The 25487-nt window shown below is 38.7% G+C and overlaps 1 protein-coding gene across 3 annotated transcripts; it reads right to left on the reverse strand.

Moving 5' to 3' along the window:
- Positions 1–586: 586 nt before the first annotated feature.
- Positions 587–25425, reverse strand: Nol8 (nucleolar protein 8). 3 transcript variants are annotated; one of them, XM_050144296.1, is made up of 17 exons: positions 25343–25425; positions 24041–24196; positions 23379–23441; positions 21754–21832; positions 19532–19667; positions 18789–18859; positions 15738–17550; positions 14430–14543; positions 13398–13520; positions 13059–13149; positions 10955–11090; positions 9689–9766; positions 6356–6627; positions 4013–4163; positions 2890–2957; positions 2437–2516; positions 587–1174 (listed from the first exon to the last, which is right to left on the reverse strand). In XM_050144296.1, exons 2-17 carry the CDS (start codon positions 24177–24179, stop codon positions 1124–1126), a joined length of 3465 nt encoding a protein of 1154 aa, XP_050000253.1. In that variant the 5' UTR covers positions 24180–24196; positions 25343–25425; the 3' UTR covers positions 587–1123. The 3 variants fall into 3 exon arrangements, with proteins under 3 accessions (XP_050000253.1, XP_050000254.1, XP_050000252.1); XM_050144297.1 differs by having other exon boundaries at positions 25231–25354; XM_050144295.1 differs by lacking the exon at positions 25343–25425 and adding an exon at positions 24872–25206.
- Between the last annotated feature and the right edge of the window lie 62 nt (positions 25426–25487).

A 25487-nucleotide genomic window follows, 5' to 3' on the forward strand; every position in this document is an offset into this window, starting at 1 on the left:
AAGCAAAATGTGTTATCAATAAATACTACACTAACTTTAGATGCACATCAAAGCTCAATAAGGCTTAGGACTAACACCCTTTTGTACAGAGCTTTTTTGTTTTTGAGCAGCTCTGGCTCTCCTGGAACTCACTCTGTAGACCAAGTTGACCTCAAACTCAGAGATCCACCTGCCTTTGCCTCCTGAGTGATGGGATTAAAAGCATGCAACTACCACCCCTCTTAGGGAGAGCTCATTTTAGTAGGAGGCCTATCTATGTTGAATCTTAGCTAGATTTAGTGAAATCTGAAACCTGCACTATTATGTGGACTTGGGATCTATTTTCATAAACTTGGATCTAGTTGGACTTTTGGGACTGACAGGCCCATCTCTATGTTGTTTACTAGATGAGGCTAAGGTCAAGAACACACTGTATTGTCTTTCTTCCCTGGTCCTCACAAAACTCTTAGGTGTTGGTCTGAATATCCTACATTAGAGTCAACTTGTCTTCAGAATACAAGAATAGAGCACGAGTTAACTTGTAATTTATTGTGTTTTTTTAAAAGACAAAAGTAGAGTATTGAGAATAATCAGAAACAAACACAAATATACTGAACCATTTATTAAAAAGTTCAACTTGTCATCAGAACATAAGTACAGAACTCAAAACTGATTTATAATTCAGTTTTAAAAGACAAATTGGAGGTAAAAAAATAATTAGGATAGTCAGAAATATATAAACACAAGTACATCAAACCATTTATTAAATGGGGCTTTGTGTACGTCTCCCACCAAGAGATGGCCACTAGTTATTTAGGATGAAGAACAAGAATGAGCATTGTTCTGAGGTGGGGTGTTACTGTGTGGCCTAAAACTTCAAGGCTCAAACAATGCTCCCACTTCCCCTCTTAAAGTGCTGAGGCTACAGGTGTGTGTCACCACAACTGGCTCAGTTAATTTTGGGACACAGTCACTAAGGAAGAGATACAAAATAATTCCACAGAAACAAATAGCAATCAGAATGATATATCATCATCCAGCCTTTGAATATTCTTCCACACTGAAATTTCATTGCCAGTAAACAATTTTCTTTTGGAGATTTGGCCAGCCATTTCCGCCAAAACCAAACCAAAGCTGACGTTGGTTAATTTGCTTTCAACTTCCTTTTAGCTTCTTTATGTTTCTTCCGACAATCCTAGGAAATCATAAAATAAAAAGCTGTTATTAAAAATAAACACGAATTTCTTACGCTCAGCGAAATAAACTTTAAGTTATAAAGTCATAGAAATCCACTCTGGAAGTACTCACTGGAATGCAATTTTTGTTTTATGTTTAGGGAACTGTAACTTAGGCTTTGAGAAACCTCCTGATTTTCTGTAGCCTAGAAGACTGGCTAGACTTAGACCAGTCACTTTAAATGACCCAGGCTCCTGACATGCATTTGTGTAATGTACACCTTACTAGTAAATTGCCATGTGCTGTTTGATATCACTTGGAAGCTGGCTCTGGAAGCAGGGATCCCCTTCCCAATCATTGCACACCTCGGTTTTTTTTAATCAAGTGTTCTCCAAGAACCCTTGTCTGGGGCTGGAGAGATGGCTCAGTGGTTAAGAGCATAGCCTGCTCTTCCAAAGGTCCTGAGTTCAATTCCTGGCAACCACATGGTGGCTCACAACCATCTGTAATCTGGTGCCCTTTTCTGGCCTGCAGACATAATCACAGACAGAATATTGTGTGCATAATAAATATTAAAAAAAAAAAAAGAACCCTTGTCTGGGAATTGGTTGGCCTAGCAGCTCAGTGACAGAGAAGGAAGAAGAATAAGACAGCCCAAGAAAACACAGTGCCCTTGAGAACAGCTGGAAAATGAATCATTTCCACCAGATGTTACTACGGTTATTCTATGATATATAGCTGCCCTAGTGGGAAAGAGAGGCTGGAAGTTTAGCCAAGTCAAGCTCAGGCATGGACAGAAAACTCCATTGGGAACTCCTATTCAGTGTCTGCTGGAATGTTTTGAGAACATGATTTGATAGTATCTATCTATCTATCTATCTATCTATCTATCTATCTATCTATCTATCTATCTATCTATCTATCTATCTAGTCTACCTACCTACCTACCTACCTACCTACCTACCTACCTACCTACCTACCTACCATCCTTTTAGTTTGGCTTTCTATATACTTAATAAGCTCACTCATTCAAAAAAAAAAATCTGCCCCATTATAAATAATTTTACAGATTGCACAGAACCTATCATAGTTGAATTAAATAAATAATCTTTAAGTTCTTTTTAGTAGTATAATTCTAAAAGTTTAAGGCATGTTTTCAGCTGTCATATTTTTAAATTTTCATATCATATTCCTATAGTTCTTACACTAGGGGAAAAGTAACACTAACATAATACTGTATCTGGTTTTGGAGGAAATCAGAATGGAGAAACAATAACTTACCATAAGGAGACTACTTGTTCGGGCTTCCCAAGAATTTCTGCTAATACTACTTCCCACACCACTCCAGAATAAGTTAGAACCTATGGGAAAAACAGAAGCATGAGACAGCAAATTACTGAATATTAAAATGGACAATATGATGATATTGCCAATTCTAGTACATCATCAGCCTCAGAGATTTCATGTGGACTTGTAGAGTAGTGAAAACTTAGGGCTTCTGTATGTTAATATCTAAGTAAGTCTGTATAACAAAAAAGCTCTTGTTGATAATGAACAAACAATGAACATGGTAACAGAAGCACTATTGGCCCCTAAAAGCTTTATAATGGAGGGGAATAAAGCACATTAGAGAACAGTGGGTCAGAACCTGCATATGTAGCTGTGTCGAGTACACAATGAGTAAGACTTGTACTACTACCTGTTCCACACCACTGAATGGAAGAATAGACCTACCATGAAGTCTGTCGTCATTCTCAGAGAAAAAGAAAAATCTAGTGCATTCTTTCTCAGGAAATGCTTCTCTGAAAACAAGTGAGAGAAAAAGGCAAAAATTACTTTCAATGTATAAGAAGAAATTACAGCTGGTATGATAGTATATGTCTGCAATCCCAGCATTTGGAAAACAGGGATAGGAGGATGAGGAATTCCAAGCACCCTTGGACATATAGTAAGTTCAAGGGTAGTTTAGGTGACATAAGCCTGCCTGAAACAAAATAAGAAACCCAAGTAGCAAAACAAAACAAACAAGCAAAAATCAAAGAAATAATTACAGTGAAATTATAAAATATCCCTTTAAAAAAAAGTTGCTCTAAAGCCCGGTGGTGGTGGCACACGCCTTTAATCCCAGCACTCTGGAGGCAGAGGCAGATCTCTGTGAGTTCGAGGCCAGCCTGGTCTACAAGAGCTAATTCCAGGACAAGCTCCAAAGCTACAGAGAAACCCTGTCTAGAAAAAAAATCAAAAAAAGTTGCTCTGCAGCTGGATGGTGATGGCACACACCTTTAATTCCAGCAATTGGGAGGCAGAGGCAGGCAGATCTCTGTGAGTTTGAGGCTAGCCTTGTCTACACAGTGAGTTCCAGGACAGCCAGGGCTACAAAGAGAAACCCTGTCTCAAAAACCAGGAGGAAAAAAAAAAAAAAAAAAAGAAAACCAGGAAAAAAAGTTGCTCTGCACTTGCTCATGTTACTTTGCACTAAAATGACCACATCCCATCTCTACTCAACAGTCTTCCATCTAGTTTTGATAATGAGGAATTAAGTATAGACTCTGTCTTTCGCATTCTGGATGTCAATATTCATTCCCATTGTTACCTGGTTTGCCAGTGTTCCCCAACTGGTATCCAAGTCAGCTACAGCATCTGATTTCCAAACCAGGAATACTCCCATCAACCTCACTGCCCTACCCATGCCGTACCTGCTACGAGTTGCCATCTAAAAATCACCCTCTCTGTTAGAAAAAGGTTAGAGAACTCTGTAGAGCTGGAAAAAATTTGTCCTAGATGCTTGCATAAAGCTGCTGAAGCATGTCTGACTGACTTTATAAAGCATGGCACAGCTTACACACAAACCGCTTACCCAGGGGTAGGCCTTTTGTGATCTGCTTCTTTAGTAACTTCTTCTTCTTCTTCTTTTTCTTCTTCTTCTTCTTCTGAACTACTATCTTGGAAGCGGGGATCTTCCTGATAGATTATCTTCCCACGTTTCACTGGCTCAGTTCTATAGGTGTCTATATTGTTATGACAATGAAAGGTTATACAATTATGAATGAGCAACAGTGTAGTTTTCTAAACAAAGTAAACTGTTCCCTGTCCATGCAAACATGAGTAAATGTCTAATATGTTAAAACAGATATTATCATTTTTTTTCCTCCAGTTTTGGTGCTCAAATCCAGGGCCTTGTTCATGATAGGCAAACATGCTACAGTTCTAGTATCTAAAATAATTAGGGTTATATTTTCAATTTTAAAATACTAAAAGCTACTATTTAGTGATCAGGTAAGGAATATAACATTATAAAAAGAGCTAAAAGCTAAAGGTGTATGGTTGAGCAATATAATTTTCAAAGAACAAGCATAACCTAAGTACTGTTAAAAGACGCCTACAGGGAAGCTGGGCGGTGGTGGCGCACGCCTTTAATCCCAGCACTTGAGAGGCAGAGGCAGGTGGATCTCTGTGAGTTTCAGACCAGCCTGGTCTACAAGAGCTAGTTCCAGGACAGGCTCCAAAACCACAGAGAAACCCTGTCGAAAAACCAAAAAAAAAAAAAAAAAAAAGAGAGAGAAGAAGCCTACAGGGTTTACAGGGTTGGTGTGATGGAGTATGATGCCTTTAATACTACACTCTGGAGGCAAAGGTACTTGGCTGGATCTCTGTGAGTCTGAGACCAGCATGGTCTACATGAGTTCCAGAAAAAGCAGGGCTATATAAAGAAACTCTGTCTCAGAAAATCATAAAAACAAAACAACAATAAAAAGCCTACAACACTCAATGAAACCAGTCTCTTGCTTATTCATATACAAGGGACACATGCTTATATTTGTGTTTTCAACTCTTAAATTGCTTTCTGGAACTGCTGTGAGATCTGCAGAATCTCTCACAATTTTCCAAGTTTCAAACAACTTTAAAAAATAGAACCAAACCAAACCAAACAAACAAAATCACTGCTGGGCGGTAGTGGTGCATGCCTTTAATCCCAGCATGCCAGAGGCAGGCGAATCTCCATGAGTTTGAGGCCAGCCTGGTCTACCTTCCAGGCCAGCTAGGACTGTTACACAGAAAAACCGTGTCTTAAAAAAACAGAAAGAAAAAAAGAAAAAAGAAAAAGAAAGAAAGAAAGAAAGAAAGAAAGAAAGAAAGAAAGAAAGAAAAGAAAGGTTTATTGTTTGTATCTAAGTCTAATTATAGGGCTAACATATTTCTCACACTTGGCTCTCAAAGTTTTACACACACACACACACACACATACACACACACACACACACACCCATCCTGCCTCTTATAGGAAATTCCCACAAAAATTCGTATATGAAATGCATACTTGAATACTTGGTAAAACAGTCTTCTGAAAAAGTATCTTATCCAAATGTGGAACACATTTATCATCTTGGCACTCAAGAGACTGAAGCAAAATACTCTAAGCTATGGCTGCCTGTAACTCCAGCTCCAAGGGATCCTACTCCCCCTTCTAGCCTCCTAGGGCACTCAAACACACCCCCACCCACCCACACAATTTTTAAATAGTGGACGGTTTCAATTTTGTTATTTTTAAAATCCATAGAATTTTTTTGATCTTTTGAGGGTAAATCACCTGAAATAGGATGCAAAATTGTAGGAACTTGCTTTTACATTTTCCACTACATTCTGTCCAATCTAAAAGGATAAACTTTGAAATAACTGGCATATTGATGACTTGACATATTTGTATAACTCCAAAAAGGTTATTTTTTTCCTTTCTGTTAGTCACGACATCTCTAGACACATTAAGAAATACAGCTATAGCCAGGAGGGTACACACCTTTAATCCCAGTACTCAGGAGGCAGATGCAGAGGCAGAGGCAGGTCTCAGAGCAAGTTCCAGGACAGCCAGGGCTACACAGAAGAACACTGTCTGGAAAGGAAACAGCTATCTGAATGTAGCTCACTTGTCCAAGACTGTCTGCACGTAACAGAAAGAAGGAAACGGGCCATTAATGTTTAGCCTCCACTTATATCAGCTACCTTTAAGTCTGTTCCCTTTAATGAAAAATCACTTTTTTAACCCTGTAGGGACATCACATTTATAATCAGGCTACACTGAATCTCATATTGTTTATGCAGACTGAAAGACAACACAAAATCGATTATACTTAATGTAAATTCCACCAATTAAGTTCAATCTCCCTGAAATAAAAGAGATGGAAAGAAAAAAAAAAACCCTCACCTTCCTTTATATCTTTAGTGTCTGAATCAAAAAAAGAGAACGTGAACCCGCTGGTCTGCTCTGCACAACTTGTCAGGGTTGCAGCATTACTGACTTCCTCCGTTTCCTCTCTACCACAATCCTCATTCCAGGGTGTGTCTTCTTCCTTTTCATCTGTGTTCTTCGTATGTTGGAATATTTCTTTCAAATCTGTAGTGATGTTATGATACATGTCTTGGGATACTTCAGGCAGTTTCTCAGCTTCTTCCCTTTTCTTCTTCCTTTTTGCTTTACTGAAATGACAAATACAGACATGCATGTAACAAAGACAAGCTCTGAAAATTTTCTAAACATCAGGAGAGGTAAAGTCTTTAGATAATCTTAACTTTATCCTTGAATCTTAAACAGAAAGAATTTTTTTTAACACAAATTATCTATAACAGATGCAAATCCTAAACATGAGTATTTTCTTAACATTCTTTAAACTACATTCCGGGAATTGAACTGTCAGTAACTTTCCTGAGTGTTTTCTCATCTGCAAAGTGAACAGGTTAAACCAGATGACTTTTAAGATTATTTTAAGATTTATAATTCTGTAATTTGAAAAAGGAATCAATTAAAATTCTTTTAGAAGTGAATTACAAATGTGCTATGTCAATTATTATCTTTTGCAAAATTTTTTTAGATTGTCATCTTTCCTGTATTTAGATATGAATATACTTTGATCTTAGACATGCATGTTTATAATATTGAGTTTCTAGCTAATAGATTAAAATGTTTACCAATTAAGAATATATTCCATGCTAGGCAGTGGTGGCACACACCTTTAATCCCAACACTTGGGAGGCAGAGGCAGGCAGATCTCTGTGAGTTCAAGCCCAGCATGGTCCACGGAGCGAGTTCCAGGACAGGCTCCAAAGCTACCTAGAGAAACCCTGTCTAAAAGAACCAAAAAGAATCTATTCCATATATGTATAAGAAAAAGCAGTCTGGATGGTGGATGGTGGTGGTGTACACCTTTAATTTCAGCACTCGTAGGCAGAGGCAGGTGAATCTCTGTGAGTTTGAGGCCATCCTGGTCTATAAAGTGAGTTCCAGAGCTAATACACAGAGAAACCCTGTCTTGAAAATCTAATCCTCTCCCCAAAAGAAACCAAGAAAAAAATAGAAAGAAAAATAGCAAAAATTAATGTACTATTTAAAATGGAAGTGAACAGGATTGTTCTGCTTATTTTTTCTTCAACAAAAATTTATTGGAAAATAGCTTTTCATAAATATATTTTGATCATATTATCCCTTCCCTAATTTCTTCCAGTTCCTCCCTACTCCCTATCCATCCAACTTTATGCTCTTTGTCTTCCATTAAAACAAAACAAAAAACAAAAACAAACCACACACATTAAAAAAACACCTCAAAAACACAAAAATGAAAGTCTAAAATTCTACAAAAATACCACTGAGTTTATGTTGGCCAACTAGTCCTGGATGTGGAGCCTCTCCTGAAGTGTGGTTAGTACCTAGTGAGACTCCATTCTTCTTTTGTCAGCAGGTGTCAACTGCAGACAGCTACTTAGTGAGGGGTGGGAGTTCATGTCCAGTTGTCCCTTTCAGTTCTGGGGGCACCATCTGGCTTGAACCTGTGCAAGCCTTGTGACTGTTTCCACAGTCTCCTTTGAGTTCATATGTTTATCAGTCCTGTTGTGTCCAGAAGATATTGCTACCTTGGAGTCATCCCTCACCTCTGACTCTTAACAATCTTTCTGACTCCTCTTCCACATGGATTTCTGAGCCTCTAGAGGGCTATTTAACTATTGAATGGTACAGACCATCTCAGACAAATCGTTTTCATACTAACTAGATTTCATACAAGTAAACCTATGAAAAGTGAACTCTACAAATACCAGTGTCATATAGACAGCTCTAAGCCACTGCCGTTGAACTACCATATGGGAACTTAAATTGGTCCTTGATACTTTATAGAGTTAGAAGTAAATATCCACTGGAAAATTCCTGGAGCACAGACGCAACCTAGTTACCTCTTGTAGAAAGAGAACATAGGAAATGTGACTTCTGAGACTGGGGTCATGGCAAAAGCCTGAAGGGTCTTGAAGATGCTGTTAGTTGAAACTACATAGCCTTTAAGAGGTTGTAGGGGTTGGGAAAGTCGACGAAATTGTACTGGGATTTAGAGGAGAAATTCTAGAAACACTGATACATGTGGTAATGAAGAAAACAGAGCATATACTTAAATGTCATGGAAATCTAGCTAAAGAAATGTCCAGGTAACTACTGAAGGTATTTTCTGGTTTCTTCTTGTTACTTTAAGTGTTAATAGGAAAGAGTGAAAATAAAAGGGAAAGGGAGGGCTCTTTTGCTTGTTTGTTTGGTTTTACAGGAATCAGCCATGGGTTTGAAGATTCTTAATCTTCAGAGGCAAATGACATGAAATTTAAGAAAACGGTTCCTAAACAAATATCACATCTGTGAAAATCTTATCTAAAGCATGAGCTGGCAAACTTCTGTAGTCTAATAGTCAAATCTAGACTATTGCTTACTTATCCTTTAATTGCATGCTAAGAACTTTTTTTTTCTTTTTTAGAGCTTTATTTTTATGTATATGAGTATTTTTCCTGCATTGTATGTATGTATATCATGTATGTGTCTGGTGCCCCCAAGAATGGTTTTAGAGTTTGAAATACTTAATGAAAAAAATATTTCACGCTATGCAAGAATTATATATGGGAGCTGGCTCATCAGTTAAGAGTACTGGGTCCAATTCCCAATACCCACATGACAGCTCATAACTGTCTCTAATTCCAGTCTGTATGTAACTTCAGTTACAGGGAACAGACACCCTTTTCTGGCCTCACAGGCACCAGGCATGCACATGGTGCAGAAATGACATGCAGGCAGGACACCCATATATATAAAAAACTTACATATGATACAAATTTCAATGTCCACATGTTTTTTTTTTCTTAATTTTTTGTTACTTAATTTTTTTTTTAGCTTTGATTTTCAAGACAGGGTTTCTCTGTGTAGACCTGGTTGGCCTCAAATCCACCTGCCTCTGCTTCACAAGTGCTGGGATTAAAGCTGTGAGCCACCACGCCCTACAAGAAAGTATTTACAACAGAAGCTATCTGACTGAAGAGCCTAATTTAGTCACAATTACCCTCTTTACAGAAATTTACAGACTTCAGTTTAAAAATGAAATCCTTTAATACCTAACTCTGGCCCTGGGCAGACCTAAAAAACTTTATTTGTTCAAGCAGAGGACTTTTATGCATCTTATTAAAGTCACTAACTCTGCAGCTTCGTCAAAATTTAAAGGGAAAACAGACTAGGATTTACCTTTCTTTTTCGTTATCTTCTTGTTTTCTTTCATAAATGGCATGGTCATGCTTTGTTGGGTCATAACGTACAATATCCCTATGTAAAAAGAATACAGGTTGAAAGAGATAAATTGAAACATTAATGGCAGTTTACAAGTTGTCATTACAAAGACCATAATTAAAAGGCTGTGATGGTTAGTTTCAACTGTTTGCTTGATACAATGTAGATTCACCTTCAAAGAGAGTTTTAATGCAGGTTGTCTAAACTAGGCTTCTGATGCTCAGGCTTTCCACTATGATGGACTACAATTTCAAACTGAGTTGAATAATCCCTTTTCCTTAAACAGTTTTTGTTAGTATGCAGGCCTGCCCTTAGGGTCCTGACAGGATACATCCTCAGCTATAGCCACTAAGGACACCTCCTGTATACATTCACTATATTCCCTTTTAAAAGGGCCCTGCCCACCTCCCATCCTTCTCTTTCTCTCTCTCTCTCTCTGATTCTCTGCCTGTTTCTCTGTCTTTCCCGCCACCCTCTGCCTCTCCCTTCTTTTCTGCTGCTCCTGTCCTCATAGGCCAGTCTTCCCCCTCACCTTCTTCCTTTTTACATTTCCTTTCCCCTAATAAAATACTCCTCCAAGTGAACTCTGTGACTTGCTTTTTTTTCTTGCACTTTTTAAAATACAGCATTGGTTCCCTGATCAGAAAAGACTCTACTAGTCTTCGTCCTGCCTACAGGCAGTCCGAGGCAGGACTCTGGAACCCAGTCCACATTTGACAGCCTTGCTTCTCCAACTAATGAATCACTGGGCCCTTCCATCTAACACTAATGGAGGGACCCTCTTTTCCACCTGTAGCCATTTTCCACGAGTGAGGGCTCATCTCTCGAGCATGGTTTCTTGCCTTTTGGCCTCATGAAGTCCTGGCACCAGGCAACCATGGCTCTCTTGGGCTCAGAGCCTTGTACCCTGTTCTGTAATTGAGAGATCACTAAGTAGCCTATGCCGTCTTGAAATTGATCCTCTTTGAATTCCTAGAACACTAGGAATTACAGAACTTTGGGTCTTACTTATCTGTTCTCCCCAGTAATTTATAAAGGACTCAGATGGGCTGGTATGTAACTCAGGAGAAAAACAAATGAGTGGCAATATTTATGGCCCTAGGTTAAACCATAAGCATCACAAGAAAAAAAAAAAATAAAACAAAAAATGAGTTTTAAATTAAGTTCCCTAGGCACTTATGATAAAGTGAAACTATCACGAATGGGGCAGAGCATAAGCCATACTTAAATTTCTTAACAGCTACTGATCCTTTGCTTGTAGGGTTGCTCAAGTTGATGTTTAAAACACTTTGCACAACATTCAGTGTTTGCTTTCTTTCTGCAGCAAGTTCATCTTCATTAGTTTGGTTTTCATTTAACTCTGAGGAAAGAGAATAAGCAGTCATCTCTTAACACTCATTGCTATAGAAACCCCAATCTATAGAAACCCCAATCATCATAGGTGCAAATCCATGCAAAGTACACCAAATCACATGTTTAGCCTCAGATCTGTTAATATCTCTCTCCAGAATTCTTGCCACAAAAACATAGAAACCATATGACTAGTTAACAAAATATCCCACTTCTATTTATAACTGAGAAAATAAAATCTAGATTAATGTCTTTGGTGGCAAGTCTAAAACTTTTAAAGACTAAAACGCATAACACAAAACACAAAAAACTGGAGGAAATGAAAGAAATTCCTGAAAAAAAGCCAAGAAAAAACAGTTGAAGGAAATGAATAAAACTGTTCAAGAACTGAAAATGGAAAAAGAAGCAAGCACTGAAGACAACACAAATTGAGGGAATTCTAGAAATGAAAACTATTAAGTAAGGGAACAGAAACTAGAAAGGCAAGCTTCACCAACAGGATGTAAGAGATAGAAGACAGAATCTCAGGTGTAGAAGACACAATAGAAGAAATAATGCACTGGTTAAAGAAAATGTTGAATCTAAAAAAATCCTGACACAAACATCCAGAAAATCTGGAACACTATGAAAAGACCAAATCTCAGAATAATAGGAATAGAAGGAAAAGAACCCCAGCTCAAAGGCCCTGAAAATATTTTCAACAAAATCACGAAAGACAAATTTTCTAAAGAAAGGCATGCCTATAAAGTACAAGCAGCACACAGAACACCAAATAGATTGAACCAGAAAACAAAGTCTCCTTGTCAAATAATCAAAATACTAAACATAAAGAACAAAGAAAGAATATTGGAAACTGCAAGGGAAAAAGAACAAGTAACATAAAGGCAGAACTATTAAAACTACACCCAACTTCTCAATGAAGACTCTAACACCCAGAAGGGCCTGGACAGATAATACCCAGAAGGCCCTGCAAACTCTGAAAGACTACAGATGCCAGTGCAGACTACTATGCCCAGCAGAGATAGAGAAAAAAAGATATTCTATAATAAAGTCAAATTTAAGCAATAGCTGTCTACAAATCCATCCCTATAGATGGTAATAAAAGAAAAAAAATTCATGAAAACACGGGAAAGGAATAGAAGATAGACAGACAGACAGACAGACAGACAGATAATAGATAAATGAAAAAACATGAGCATCTAGGTGCATGGCTGTAATCTAAGTAGGAATCTGAGGGAGGAGGGTCACATGTTTCAAAGAAGAAAAGAAACATATGAACCAGCACCCTAAAAATACCCAACTACTACCAGGCGTGGTGGCACACACCTTTAATCCCAGCACTCAGGAGGCAGAGGCAGGTGGATTTCTTTGAGTTCGAGGCCAACCTAGTCTATAAGAGTTCCAGAACAAGCTCAAAAGCTACAGTGAAATCCTGTCTCGAAAAACCCAAACAAACAAACAAACCAACCACCCAACTAACCCCAAAACAAGCACAAAGCATGTACACCAGAGAAAGATAAAGACTCTTCCTATTAAATGTAAATTAGTCATCTTCTGTGTTTTCTAATTTAGTATAATTATGTTATATTGAAATACATATAAGGAAACTTATTAATTAGAATTATTAAGTATACATCTGACTAAAAACTCTGTATAATTCATTTGTTTATTTATTTGGTTTTTCAAGACAGGGTTTAAATAACCTTGACCATCCTGGAATTTACTCTGTAGAACAGGCTGGCTTCTAAAGCACAGAAATCACCTGCCTCTCCATCCCAAGTGCACCAGGCTGGCCTGGAACTCACAGAGATGTGCCTGCCTCTGCCTCCCAAGTGCTGGAATTAAAGGCATGCATGCGCCACCACCGCCCAGCTACAATTCATTTTAGAGTATAGTTTCTTTCAGTGTTAAATGAAGGAGAAGCACCAGGTGACTTCCTAGCTTTGATAGCAGGGCTGTTGGGACAGTAAATAGTTACCTTTCTGTTCCTCTTCACTGTCACTCTCTAAAAATCTAGAGTCCATTCGGAATCTCTCATCATTTCCAAAATGAGACTGCAAATCCATGAGCTACATGGAAAACAAACACTGTCATGATAAGCACATTTTGAAAAAGTCTCTAAGTACCTCTTCACCCTCTGAAATTCATAACTACCATCTGCACAACTGCACTGGATATTAACAAGTAAGAGGCGAGAGAGGATTCACTCTCACAAAAATTATCCCACACTCAACTGTGCCCTTCCCTTAACCTATTTAAGGACTATCTCTAAAACCTAGACATGCTGTTACTGTCTGTGTTTTCAATCTTCACTAACCTTCTGGCCAGCTCTGCCCTCAAACTGAGGTTTAATGTTGAACCTGGTGCTGTCCTCCTTGGAATCTGAATCTTCATCATCACTGCTATCAAACAACTTCCCGGATGCTTTACCCACAGATTCCTGTTATACAGATTGAAAAAAAAAAAAGAAAGAAAGAAATAATCAGCATTTTCTTACTAATGTTAATTTTATGCTATATTTAAAAGCCAACAACCCGCTGGGCAGTGGTGGCACATGCCTTTAATCCAGCACTTGGGATACAGAGGCAGGCAGATCTCTCTCTCTCTCTCTCTCTCTCTCTCTCTCTCTCTCTCTCTCTCTTTTTAATTTTCGAGACAGGGTTTCTCAGTAGCTTTTTGGTTCCTGTCCTTGAACTACCTCTTATAGACCAAGCTGGCCTTGAACTCACAGAGATCCACCTGCCCCTGCCTCCTGAGTACTGGGATTAAAGGCATGCCCTACCACCGCCCCGCCAGGCAGATCTGTTGACCAACCTGGTCAACAGAAAAAGTTCGGGGACAGCCAACGCTATACAAAGAAACTGAAAATAAAAACAAAACAAAACAGCATTTACAGAAACAATGTGTGGTGGGCCAGATGAAAACTCTGACTCTGGCATAGTTAACTGGACTCCTGGATTATTAATCCACACGCCCTGTTGCCACTTGGATTTGGGAATTAATAACCACAAACAAGGACACTCCCCATAGTCTAGCATGAATAATGATGAGACTTTGCATGAAGTAGCAAACAGTTTCATGGGTAAGAAACATCTCCAAGACCCCTGCCATCTCAGGGTGTGGTGGCTTGGGCAACAAGGCAGTTGCTAGGATTTTATGCAGAAGTAGTAGCTGTGTGGACCTCTTGCTATATAACAGACGCTACAGCTGCTGTGTTGGTATACTGTAGAATCAAACTGATGCAGAACTTTTCAGGTTAAAGGCAGCCTAGGCTACACAGCATTCCTACCACAAAAAGGAAAACAAGTGTGGGAATCTGGAAAGTAGATTAATATTTGGAAGGCCTTACCGTCACCAACTCCTTTCCTGGACTGTTTTGCTCCTGAGTGGATGTCTCTTCCGTTTCACTTTCATTATCAGAAGCAAAGACAATGTGTGTTTTTTTGTTCTCTGGATGACCATCCTAGTGAAACACAAGCGGCATCACATTTCAAGACTGCCAACAGTCTAGCCATGTCCACATCTATTGTCTCCTCCCAACTTTTATGCTTCTTTTCCTTGTCCAGGGAATACCATTATCATCTGCTGTTTCTCCAAGACAGAAGTTCAGGCCTCCTTTCTCCTATATCCAGTAACAATCAAACTCTATTAATTTGACCAAGGTATCTTTAAGAACCACCACTGTTATGGTTGTGGTCCTTGACCTCTAAAAGGTTCTCCTTGCTTCCAGATATGACTCCATTATATTTATTATGTCATGACCTGAAGAATCTCTAAAATAGAGGCTAACAAACACTATCTGTAAAGATTTAGAAGTAAACACTTTAGATACTACAAGTCACAGTCTTTGTTGTGTGTTAAAAACTATTTGGGCTGGAAGCTCTGTGTATTGTAAAATGCCAACTCCTATTCTAAAATGTACACAACTAGCTGAGTATAGTAGCACATGCCTTTAATCCCAGTACTCGGGAGGCAGAAGCAGGTTGATTTGTGTGAGTTTCCGGGCAGTCTGGTCTACAAAGTGAGTTCTCAGACAGCCAGGGCCACAGAGAACTGTCTCAAAAAAAAAAAAAAAAAAAAAAAAAAACCCAAAGACAAAATGTATACAACTAATCTTTAATGCTTGTATTAAAATTCATCAGTTTTTCACAGCTTCAGGAATAAAATTCCCCCCTCTACAGTCTCTGCATAACCTACCCTGCTAATCAGTGCTACTTCATTTTAGAAATACCAGTGTCATGAAAAAAAAATTTTTACTTTTCGACAAATGGCTCCCTTTTACAGGAAGATCTTTCACCTCCCTCGCTGCTTTTCCACATCAGTAAAATTCCTTCTGCTCCCTTACATTACTCAGTATGGTTGAGGAAACCTAGGTGGCTTGGTGTTCCAAGTGACTGTGACTGCCTGCTTGCCATACAAAGGCTCATTACTGTAAATGCCATCAAGATAGAACTCTAGCCATAACCACTATACAAACTGCAGTTTGCATGTAAACTTGAATATAAACTGTGATATAAACTTTTACCTTAAGGACTAAAATTACTGAGTAGTGAATGTGAAAAAGACAATGAGCTCTAAGAGGACACACCTACACAGGAAGGAAAATCTTGACCTTGAGACTATTATTGTCAAATCCATAGACTGAAAATGCACTCACCAAATTTGCCAATGCATTGTGCACCAGTTTCTTCTGTACTTCTCTGGCTTTCTGCCACATTGCCAAGGCTGCTAGTCGCTTCTGGTTGTCTTCAGCATGTTTATCCTTAGCACTCATACATGATGCATCACTGACAGAAAGTGAGAAACTAGCTGTGCTTTTCTGAGGGTCTTCCCTGAGAGACACCTTCGGTGGTTTCTCAAGAGATGTCATGCTGCTTGAATCAGTGTCCTCTTTCTCTGATGCTTTTCTACTTTTAGGCTGATGGCAAGTGTCTCTGTCAGACTCTATCTTGTGACTCTTTGCACTAATACTTAGGGACTTTTTACCTTTTAATGGCAACGGACATGAGAGAGGATTCTGACTTTCCTTGTCAAAACGGGTAGAGGACACGACTTTATGGCTCTGGCTCTCAGAAGTAGACTGTCTCTTTGGAGACTGAATGTGGTTTGGGCTGTTTACCTTCTTTGCAGGTTGGCATGAAGTCAATTTATTTGATGAGCCATTAGCACACTTGAATCCATTTTCTATAAAAACTCTGTCAGGCTCTTCATGTTTCAAGGAGCTCCTTGATTGTTCATTGATATTATTAAAGTCAACAGTCTCTTTCAAAGTTTTATCCCCTGACTCCTTTGCATAGAGACCACCTATTCCCTTAAAGGCCTGGAATTTTGGTTTTAAGGTGGTTTCCTCTGTTTTTTGTCTGCTGTAAGTGTTCTCCTCCTCTAAAAGGGAAGCCACAATCTCCTCAGGACAAATGCACTGCCGGCCACTGTGCAGGTCATTGGATGTCTTAGGACTCTTGGAGGTTGCATTAAATTTGCAGTGGCTGCTGTTTTGTGAGCCATCACTCTCATCGTTTCCTGGAACCTTCTGATGACTGCCAGCCAAGCATTCCAAATCAGCCAAAGTGAGGTTCACTCGGGGACAGTTTTTCATCAAGGCTTTATATTCTTCATCTTCCTCAGACTCTTCACTGTCACTGGTGTTGGAGTCAAGTGGAAATTTAGGATTCAGAAACTTTCCTTCATGACCCAGGGCTGATTCTTTGTTGCTTTTAGTATTCTGTACTTCAACACAATCATTAGAAGGCTTTATCTTTTTAAAAGAACTTCTCATGCTTATAGGCTTTTCTGGCTGTGAAGAGTCTACACTGTTTTTTACCTTTACAGTGTTTTTCTTCATCGCAATAATTTCATCTGTGTCACTGGAGTCACAGTCACAGTCATTTCCTGAACTGGTTGAAGAACGAAGTCTGTGAGTATCTGATTTGAAATCATCCCTTACAACTTCAAAAGGATCATTTTCAGATTCGTTTACCAAGGAATGTCTAGTTTTCTGTAAGTTTTCCTCTTTTGCAATCATCACTTTTAATTCTTCTTCAGAGTCAATGTCATCATCAGACATACAACTTTTATTCCAGATAATTTCAAAGTCAGAAGTATGAAAAACCACGTGTTTAGGTTTCTGAGTACCGGAACTGGGCACATGGAGTGATTTGGAAGGAACAGCAGTACTAGGGGCTTTCCTGTGCACAGTCGTTGGCTGTGTTGATGTGTTACTCTCCATCACCTCATTAGTCCTTAGACTAAGATTAGAAACCTTGGACTCCACGGGACCCTTGCTCTTCTGCACTTTCTTAATCTTCTGGGGAGGGAAATCAAAGTCAGAAAACTCTCCTCGACGTTTCTTACTCATAGGGTCATTGCCTCCTTCCAATTCCCAAGTGAGGTCAGTTATGGGAATGGTTTCTGTCAAATCCTCCGATATCTTTTTTAGGTTGTGGCAGTATTTTGAAGGATCATATTTCATAATGTTACTCAAAGTCAAGGAAAAAGCAACAGCAACAAGTTTTAGAGAAACCTACCAATCTGGTGAAACAGGAAAAATGTTACTAAATCTTGAACAAGTCTTTTGTTTCATCGACTTTCAATTCCTATCAACATAGTAAGTGTCTAGGGTCTGTAAGTTAACTATACCATATCCAAAGCTAATTCAATACCATTATCAGTTGAAAGAAATCACTTCAATGATAAACATTACAGCAATCTGATGTGTACACATACTGTCTGCACAGAAGCACATGATACCTGCTTTTGAAAGTATCAGATAACTGACTTCGTGGAATAGACATTAGAATTTGCTCACATTGGGTTCCATATGACTTCTCCATACACGCTTTTCTTGCTTATTGGCCTATTTTTACCTAGTATCTTCTTTTCAGAACTACTTTATAAGTTTCTTATAAAACTACCTCAATTTCTCATAAGTCTTCTTTAACAATGCCCCTTATTCTCTATTCCTGCACTGCTCCATAGCAAAGGCTTGTAAATTCATAAGTACTAAGAATTTTTTTTTTGTTTTTTTGAGACAGGGTTTCTCTGTGGCTTTGGAGCCTGTCCTGGCACTAGCTCTGTAGACCAGGCTGGTCTCGAACTCACAGAGATCCGCCTGCCTCTGCCTCCCGAGTACTGGGATTAAAGGCGTGCGCCACCATTGCCCGGCTCTAAGGATTTTTTTAAAGACAGAATCTTACTACATAGCCCTGGTTGGCTGGAACTTGCCATGTAGAGGAGACTAGACTTGAATTCACAGAGATATCTGCCTCGGCTTCCCAGTGCTGGGACTAAAGGTATGTGCCACCATGTTCAGCTTGTAATAAGATTCATACATTAACAAATGTTTCCTTGGGGCTGGAGAGATGGCTCAGCGGTTGGGAGCATTGCCTGCTCTTCCAAAGGTCCTGAGTTCAGTTCCCAGCAACCACATGGTGGCCTGCAGGCAGACACAATACTGTATACATAATAAATAAATAAATCTTAAAAAAAAAGTTTCCTTGGTAATGATTAATATCACTTAATTGCATAAAACTGCACATCACTCATTATTCTCAATGTGATTTATATATGTAGAAGAATTAGCTTACCTTGAGAGAAAGAGGTAACATGCTGAAAACAATTAAAAATTTATCAATAGAGGCGATGAAATCATAAAGATATTTTACCATTACTCTGGGAAATAATAATTACTGTGAAATGCTGACCAAAGGATATTTTATGTTTATGTTGATTCTTAAGGTGAAGAACGGGTAAGACTCTTCCAAATTTACTCACAACCCAATTCTAAAAGACAAAAAAAAGGACTTATAATTGTCATAACTATAAATGAAATAATAATACATAAATGTAATTTTTTAAGTTTTTGACAATAAAATAAAAGGTCTCAAAAAAAGTATGAGGAAACAAAAATGAAAGAAAATTCCAACTATATCTTGGGCAGTATTTTAGACACACACACACATACATGCACATACACAGAGCTATTAAAACTGTGGCCATGGTCTGGATGTAGTGGGGCACACCTGCAATCCTAGCACTCAGGAAGTAGAGGTGGGAGCATTAAAAGCTCAAGGTCATCCTCAGTTAAGTATCAAGTCTGAGACCAGCTTGGGGTATAGGAGAGTCTGTCTAGAAAGAAAGGAAAGAAGGAAGAAAGTGGGGAGGGGGAGGGAAGGTGAGGGAATGAGAGAAAGCATCCATTGTGATGGCATATGTAAGACCTGTACACCATGAAGCCAGCCGAAATCCCAGCAAGAATGGGGTAAGGATTCAAGAAGTCCGACCCCTAGTGGAGAAGCAATTGGCAATTGATGACTCCTAGGAGAGGAAGCAAAACCTTCGACCTGCATGCTATCTGTTCCAAAGTGGAGAGAAAGCATCAGCTTTGGATGTCACACACCTACAAACATGAGCTCTCAGAAGATATGGCAGACAAAGTTACTGAAGGAAACTCACTTTATGTCCTGGTACCTCTGTGCCAGGCACAGCTTTCATATGGAAATCTACTCCTCCCATCTTTTCCACTAAGTTGGTGTTGACACTGGTTGGATTTTCTTTCTTTGCTTTGGCTTCTTCTCTTTCTTGAGCTAATCTGTATTAATTGAAGGGCAAGTAAAAGCAAATCAGCCATGAAAAATGTTTAGCGGTGCCATTCAGGTAGCCCTGAGTGAGTACCAAAATGTCATTATAGCATTAGAAAACAAAACACTTCTTTAAAAGCATAATTGTTTATACTATTTCCTAAACATACAAAACATTTTCATTGTAGAATGACAAGAAAGTATTGAAAAGCAAAACAAACCACATGTCTTTAATCCCACGTTGTTAACACTTGTCTACATCAACTTCCATTCTACTTGCAAACACAATGTACCCTCCCACACCTGTGCTCTGCTACATAAGCTGCCTCAACTCTCCTTAATGGCAGATAGGAGACCACAAACCATAAGCTCTACTGATATAAAAAATAATTATTTTATATGATATATAACGATATATTCTTTTATTTATCCATTTATTGTTTGATTGATTAATCGATTGATTATGTCTGGCTGGTGTCAAATCATGTAGGCTAAGCCATCTATCATGACTACATATCCAATTCTTTCATCCACATATTCTTAAATATATTTTATTCTGAAAATGAGTTGAATCTTTTCCCTTAGAGAAATTAGTTTTGACTAAGAAAGCTCTAACAGTTGTTATATAATCTTGCTTTGAAATCACACGCAGAATTATTATGTCTCTGAATGACCCCATAGGTTCATATATTTGAATTCTTGGACTCCAATTGGTGAACTCTTTTTTTTTTTTTTTTTAATTTTATTTATTTGTATTTTATGTATGAGTGCTGTGTATGAACACCTGCATGCCAGAAGAGGGCATCAGATCCTATTACAGATGGTTGTGAGCCACCATGTGGATGCTGGGAATTGAACTCAGGATCTCTGGAAGAACAGCCAGTGCTCTTAACCGGTGAGCCATCTCTCCAGCCCCAGTTGGTGAACTCTTTAGGAAAGATTAGTAGACACTGCCTTGCTGAAGGTGGTGTGTCACTGGATGTGGCTCTGAGATTTCAAAAGCCTAAACCATTCCCAGTTGGTTTTCTCTCTGCCTCATGCTTGTAAATAAGATGTAAGCTCAGCTACTGCGCTAGCACTATGCATGTCTGCCTATTGCCATGACTGGTCATGGACTCTAACCCTCTGGAACCATGAGTCCCCAAATTAAATGCTTCGTCATGGCAATAGAAAAGTAACCAGGACAATGTCTCATGTATATATCTTCTTTCTCTTTTTGCATAACACTGCACTTAACAATCAAAACCAACAAGTGTAATTCAGTTTAGGAAACTTTACCTTTTTTGACATAGAAACACTTTCATATTTATAAGACATCCTAATGGATCATCTATAGATAGCAAGAGATAGAAATAGTTTAAATGTCCTACAGAGCGAAGAGACACTGTGGTAACAGGCACTTCTGATATACAGATAGCTGTTATAGTTGTTACAAAAGGGGAAAAGCCATAGAAGATTGTATTAGAAAGAAAAAATAAATACATATACATGCAATACACATGCACATGTAACAGCACTGAATTCTCTTTCTGTGTGGCTTAGAATGAAAGGAGAGTGGAAAAAGACTTCAGCTCTACTTGCTCTAGTGTCCTGCTTTCATTTCTGCTGCTGTGATAAAATGTCCCAAATAAAAAGCAACCTAGGGAAAAAATGGTTTCTTTACGGTCACAACTCTGGGTTATAGTCCATTATAGTATACTGCAGGGTAGTTAAGGCAGGAACCTGAAGCACCTAGTCACACCCACAGTAAAGAACAGAGAGAAAATAAATGAACACATACATACTCCTCAGCTACCTTTCCCTTCAGTCTAAGGCTTCAAACTGGGGAATGGCACCATCAGCTTCTAGGTTAGGATTTCCCAGATCAATGAAATAAATCAAGGCAATCTGCCACAAACAACCTACAGTAAGTCAACCTGATGTAGACAATACTACATTAAAATTCATTTCCCAGGTGGTTCTAGGCTGCATCAAGTTGTGAAACTAATCATGAAAACTAGTAATATTTTCAATAATTTCAAATTAGTTAGGCAAACTTATAAAAGCAATTATACTATAAAAGAAAATGGGTTTAAATACATGCAGAGAAAATCTTACCTGTGTAAAAAGCTTTCTTTTGCTAGCTGAATTTGTAGTGTTCCACCTTTCCATTTTGTTTTGTTTAAAACAGACATACCTATACAGTAAAGAATTGCCAAAGCTCATTTCAGTGCAAAACTGTATTTCAGCAACTTTTCCCCCTTAATTACTTAGTACTAGGAAAAATAGGTTTATTAGTCACAAAGAGACACCTACAATGTAGAAGAAAAAGTGAAGCAGAGAAAAAGAACCTAGGCTTTCTGTATTATTCTGACCAGTTAGAAGTTTTCTCCCTCTTCTTTTAAAAAAAATTATATTTATTTCAAGCATTTTATTTCATGTGTGTGTACATGTTAAAATGCTCATTTGTGTGTGAATACCTCTGAAGATTGAAAGAGGGCATCAGATCCTCTGGATCTGTAGTCACAAGTGACTGCTAGTCACCCATGTGGGTGCTAGGAAGTGAACTTGGGTCCCCTGTAACAGGAGCAAAAATTTTGAACTATTGAGTCATTCCTTCAGTCCCTGCTTGAGGTTTCTTTCTCTCAGTTACTTGAAGGATGACAGAAAAAAATAATATATAAACTGTAAAGCAAAACTTATGTGCACATTGTTTATCGATTCATTTTAGGAACTTCTGGTGAATAACTATATATTTACTATTTTGTTATTTTCTATACTATAAATAAACAATGAAATCTTTTCAAGGCGAATGAGAGTACATTTTGGGATCCTGCAGCATTATCTTTCACCTCAATCCAGTCACCATCGCAAAGCATGTACAAACACACACATTAGCCAGTGATTGAAACATGCTTCAGTTGTTGTGCCGTAGTGGTTGATTTTTCTAATACCTTTTGTCAGCTTCCTTAATGTAACTACTAACAAAATCTTCTGTGCAGGTAGATATTTTACTGTGTTCTAATGTACTATTCAATCCTTACAGTAACATTACAAGTTAAGACACTGTATCTTTTCATTTGCTGGACTGAGAAGTTTAAATAAACTACCTTATATATACTCGCACCAAAAATAATGTTTGCAAATGTAATTAGAGACTATTTTCTTCCAATGGTATGTGTCTTTTACTTGCTTTTCAGTGCCTTTTTCTTTTTTGACTTCCAAGAAATCAAAATACATTAACGGACATCAACAGAATGATAAATCATCTCTGCCATTTTAATCATTGACAACTAATACTGACCCATAGCTTTACTAATCTCCTAGTAATAGATGTCATAGTTTCAAAGATAGGGTCTGACAATGTCATATTCTAGTGTCCTTTCATGACAGGTCTAAAAGACAAAAGCTTAGCTGCCCAAGAAAAGAATGGTCTTAGGAGAAGTGTGGCATAATGTCCAGTAGGGTAAATGTAATAGGCAATGTCTATGGAAGTTTGTTCCTTTGTTTAAATTATTTGAAAACAGTAGTTTCTGCGCAAGGCTACTAGCATGTGATACTAGATCTTCTGATACTAACTGAATAAAGTGAAACATGAGATATATGGCCACAGAATTCTCTTGATCATGGTTGCCAATCTACACAACTCAAAAGTGACTAGTGAGGCTTAGATATGGAACCGAAGTCATTTCAGTTACACAACCACACTGACAAATAGAATAAAAAGTACATGATTATCTTACATTTTTTCAGGTCCACTTCTGTTATTTTGATGTTAACATATGCAAAGACCTTCTGTGAATTTCCTAAAAAAGAAAATTTGCTGATTTAATTAATATCCAGAGAACAATGTAAATCTCAATAGTTTTTGTTTTTTATGAGATGACTGCCTGGCTTTGAACTCAGACAGCGGCCTGCCTTGGCTTTCTTAGTGCTGGGATCAAAAGCGTGCACTACCATGATGTACAGCTCTAAAAATTGTTCCAAGTTTTAAAAGTTTATAAACACTTATTCTTTGAAAAAATACTTTTTGCACACCAGACCAAAGACTTAATTTTTATAAAACACAAGTTTTTTTTTTTTAAATAAAATGAGTAAGAAAAAAAAACCCTCGAGTTAAGACACATCTTGACTGTATGCTAGTGACATTCTACTCAACAAGAGACTTAATGCTAGAATGTTGACTCCTAAAATTCAAAGTAAAGACGTTTTGGAAATTTAAATGTTTTATAATTTTTCTGTTCCAAAATTAACTTTTATATGCAGTACCTCAAGGAGACCATATATCATTTTCAATGTTCAGTGCTAAAATTCAGCTCCAGAGTTGCTTTCTTTTGTAATACCTGCCCTGAGTTGGTATATATTCAGTTATATATTTATATATAATATATAGTTATAGATTTACCTTGGTCATCTTTCCGAGTGATGATCTCCACATTAGATACTTCTCCAAATCTGCTGAACTGATTTTGTAAGTCTGTCTCAGAAATGCCTTGTCCAAGCCCACCCACAAAGAGGCGCTTCATTTCTCTGTTGGCTTTCATGAATACTGGGCATTCATCTGGAAAAGTAATTTTGTGTAGAAAACACTTAAGAGCTTTTCACAAATAAAACACAACTCTTTCCCCTGAAACTTCTGTGCCAATCTGGTCTTATGGAACTACGCTCCGCTATTTGTATTCTTCAGGTTTTATAAAAGGAAATTTGACAAAGGCCCTACATTCACATTCTCAATGAACACACTTTGGAACTGCACCCACCTGCACAGCGCGCACCCGCGCGCACAGACACCCCGATCTTTTCTCTGTATACAACACAACCACAGTTACTTTATCTTACCTTTTTTATTTTCTTTTTCACAGAATTGGGTGTTCCCGCCCTCCCACCCCGTGATTCGTTTGGACATTTATTTTAACAGTTACTGACAAAATAGTAAGTCAAAGGCTAAAACTATCTCCATCCTGGAGCTCCATAGTCATAACAGGGATAAAGTCCGCAGCTACAACAGTACAGCATAATACAAGTGTCCCCAAAGCACCGCTCAGGCAGAAAGACGGGAACTAAAGTTATACGTTCAACATCCCCCACCCCCACTGTGCGCCTCAATTGCACGAAGTACTTTGCGTGGTTCTCACTGTTTGCGTGGCAGGAGAGGTTAAGACTTCTCCCAGAGCCACTTAGAAAATGTCAGTGGTGAAGCAAGGCTCAGACCCTGAAACTGTTAACACTATACTACCATGGTTGCTGGAAAGGTTTTCGGGAGGTCCCTCCATCTCTCAGTAGATGCTCAGCTCTCACTCAAACTTTCCTCAAAAGCTGGCTGACGGCTTCCAAGCCGAGATCACAAAACGGCCGGCAGGAGCGCAAAGCCAAAACCTGCTGTCTGGGAGACATCTACAATGTGCCACTTCTTGGCAGCCTCCGCTCCATCCTACCATCCCGCCTTCCTCCTCCGAGAAGTCCCAAGAAGAGGAGACGAGAGGTTAGGCCCAACAGCCCATCACTTCTCACACGACAACACGCTCAAGAGGCTTCCCCTCAGCACTAGCGCAGCGGAGCCCCCAACGTCTAATTTACACGTGCCAGCAGGCGCACTTTCTTTTCTTTCCTGCAGGGTTTCCAACCCGGTCTCCTAAGGTTCCGTTTCGACGCAGTTCCCGAGGGTTCTTTATTTCATCTGCCGTCATTCTAACTAACGTTCCGCTACCTTCTCTTCCACGTCTGTAAAGGAGCCGAGGAAAAAGTTCCGTAATTCCTACAGAGAAGACGTGCCGCCACGTGAAGCCCGACTTCCGGGTCAAGTAAGGCGGAAGTGGGAAAGCGGAACAATAATAAAGAGACTCTTTTCCTCG

The sequence above is a fragment of the Alexandromys fortis genome, unplaced genomic scaffold, assembly GCF_014885135.2.
Source record: "Alexandromys fortis isolate MF-2015 unplaced genomic scaffold, M_Fortis_MF-2015_v1.1 scaffold_1, whole genome shotgun sequence".
NCBI lineage: Eukaryota > Metazoa > Chordata > Mammalia > Rodentia > Cricetidae > Alexandromys > Alexandromys fortis.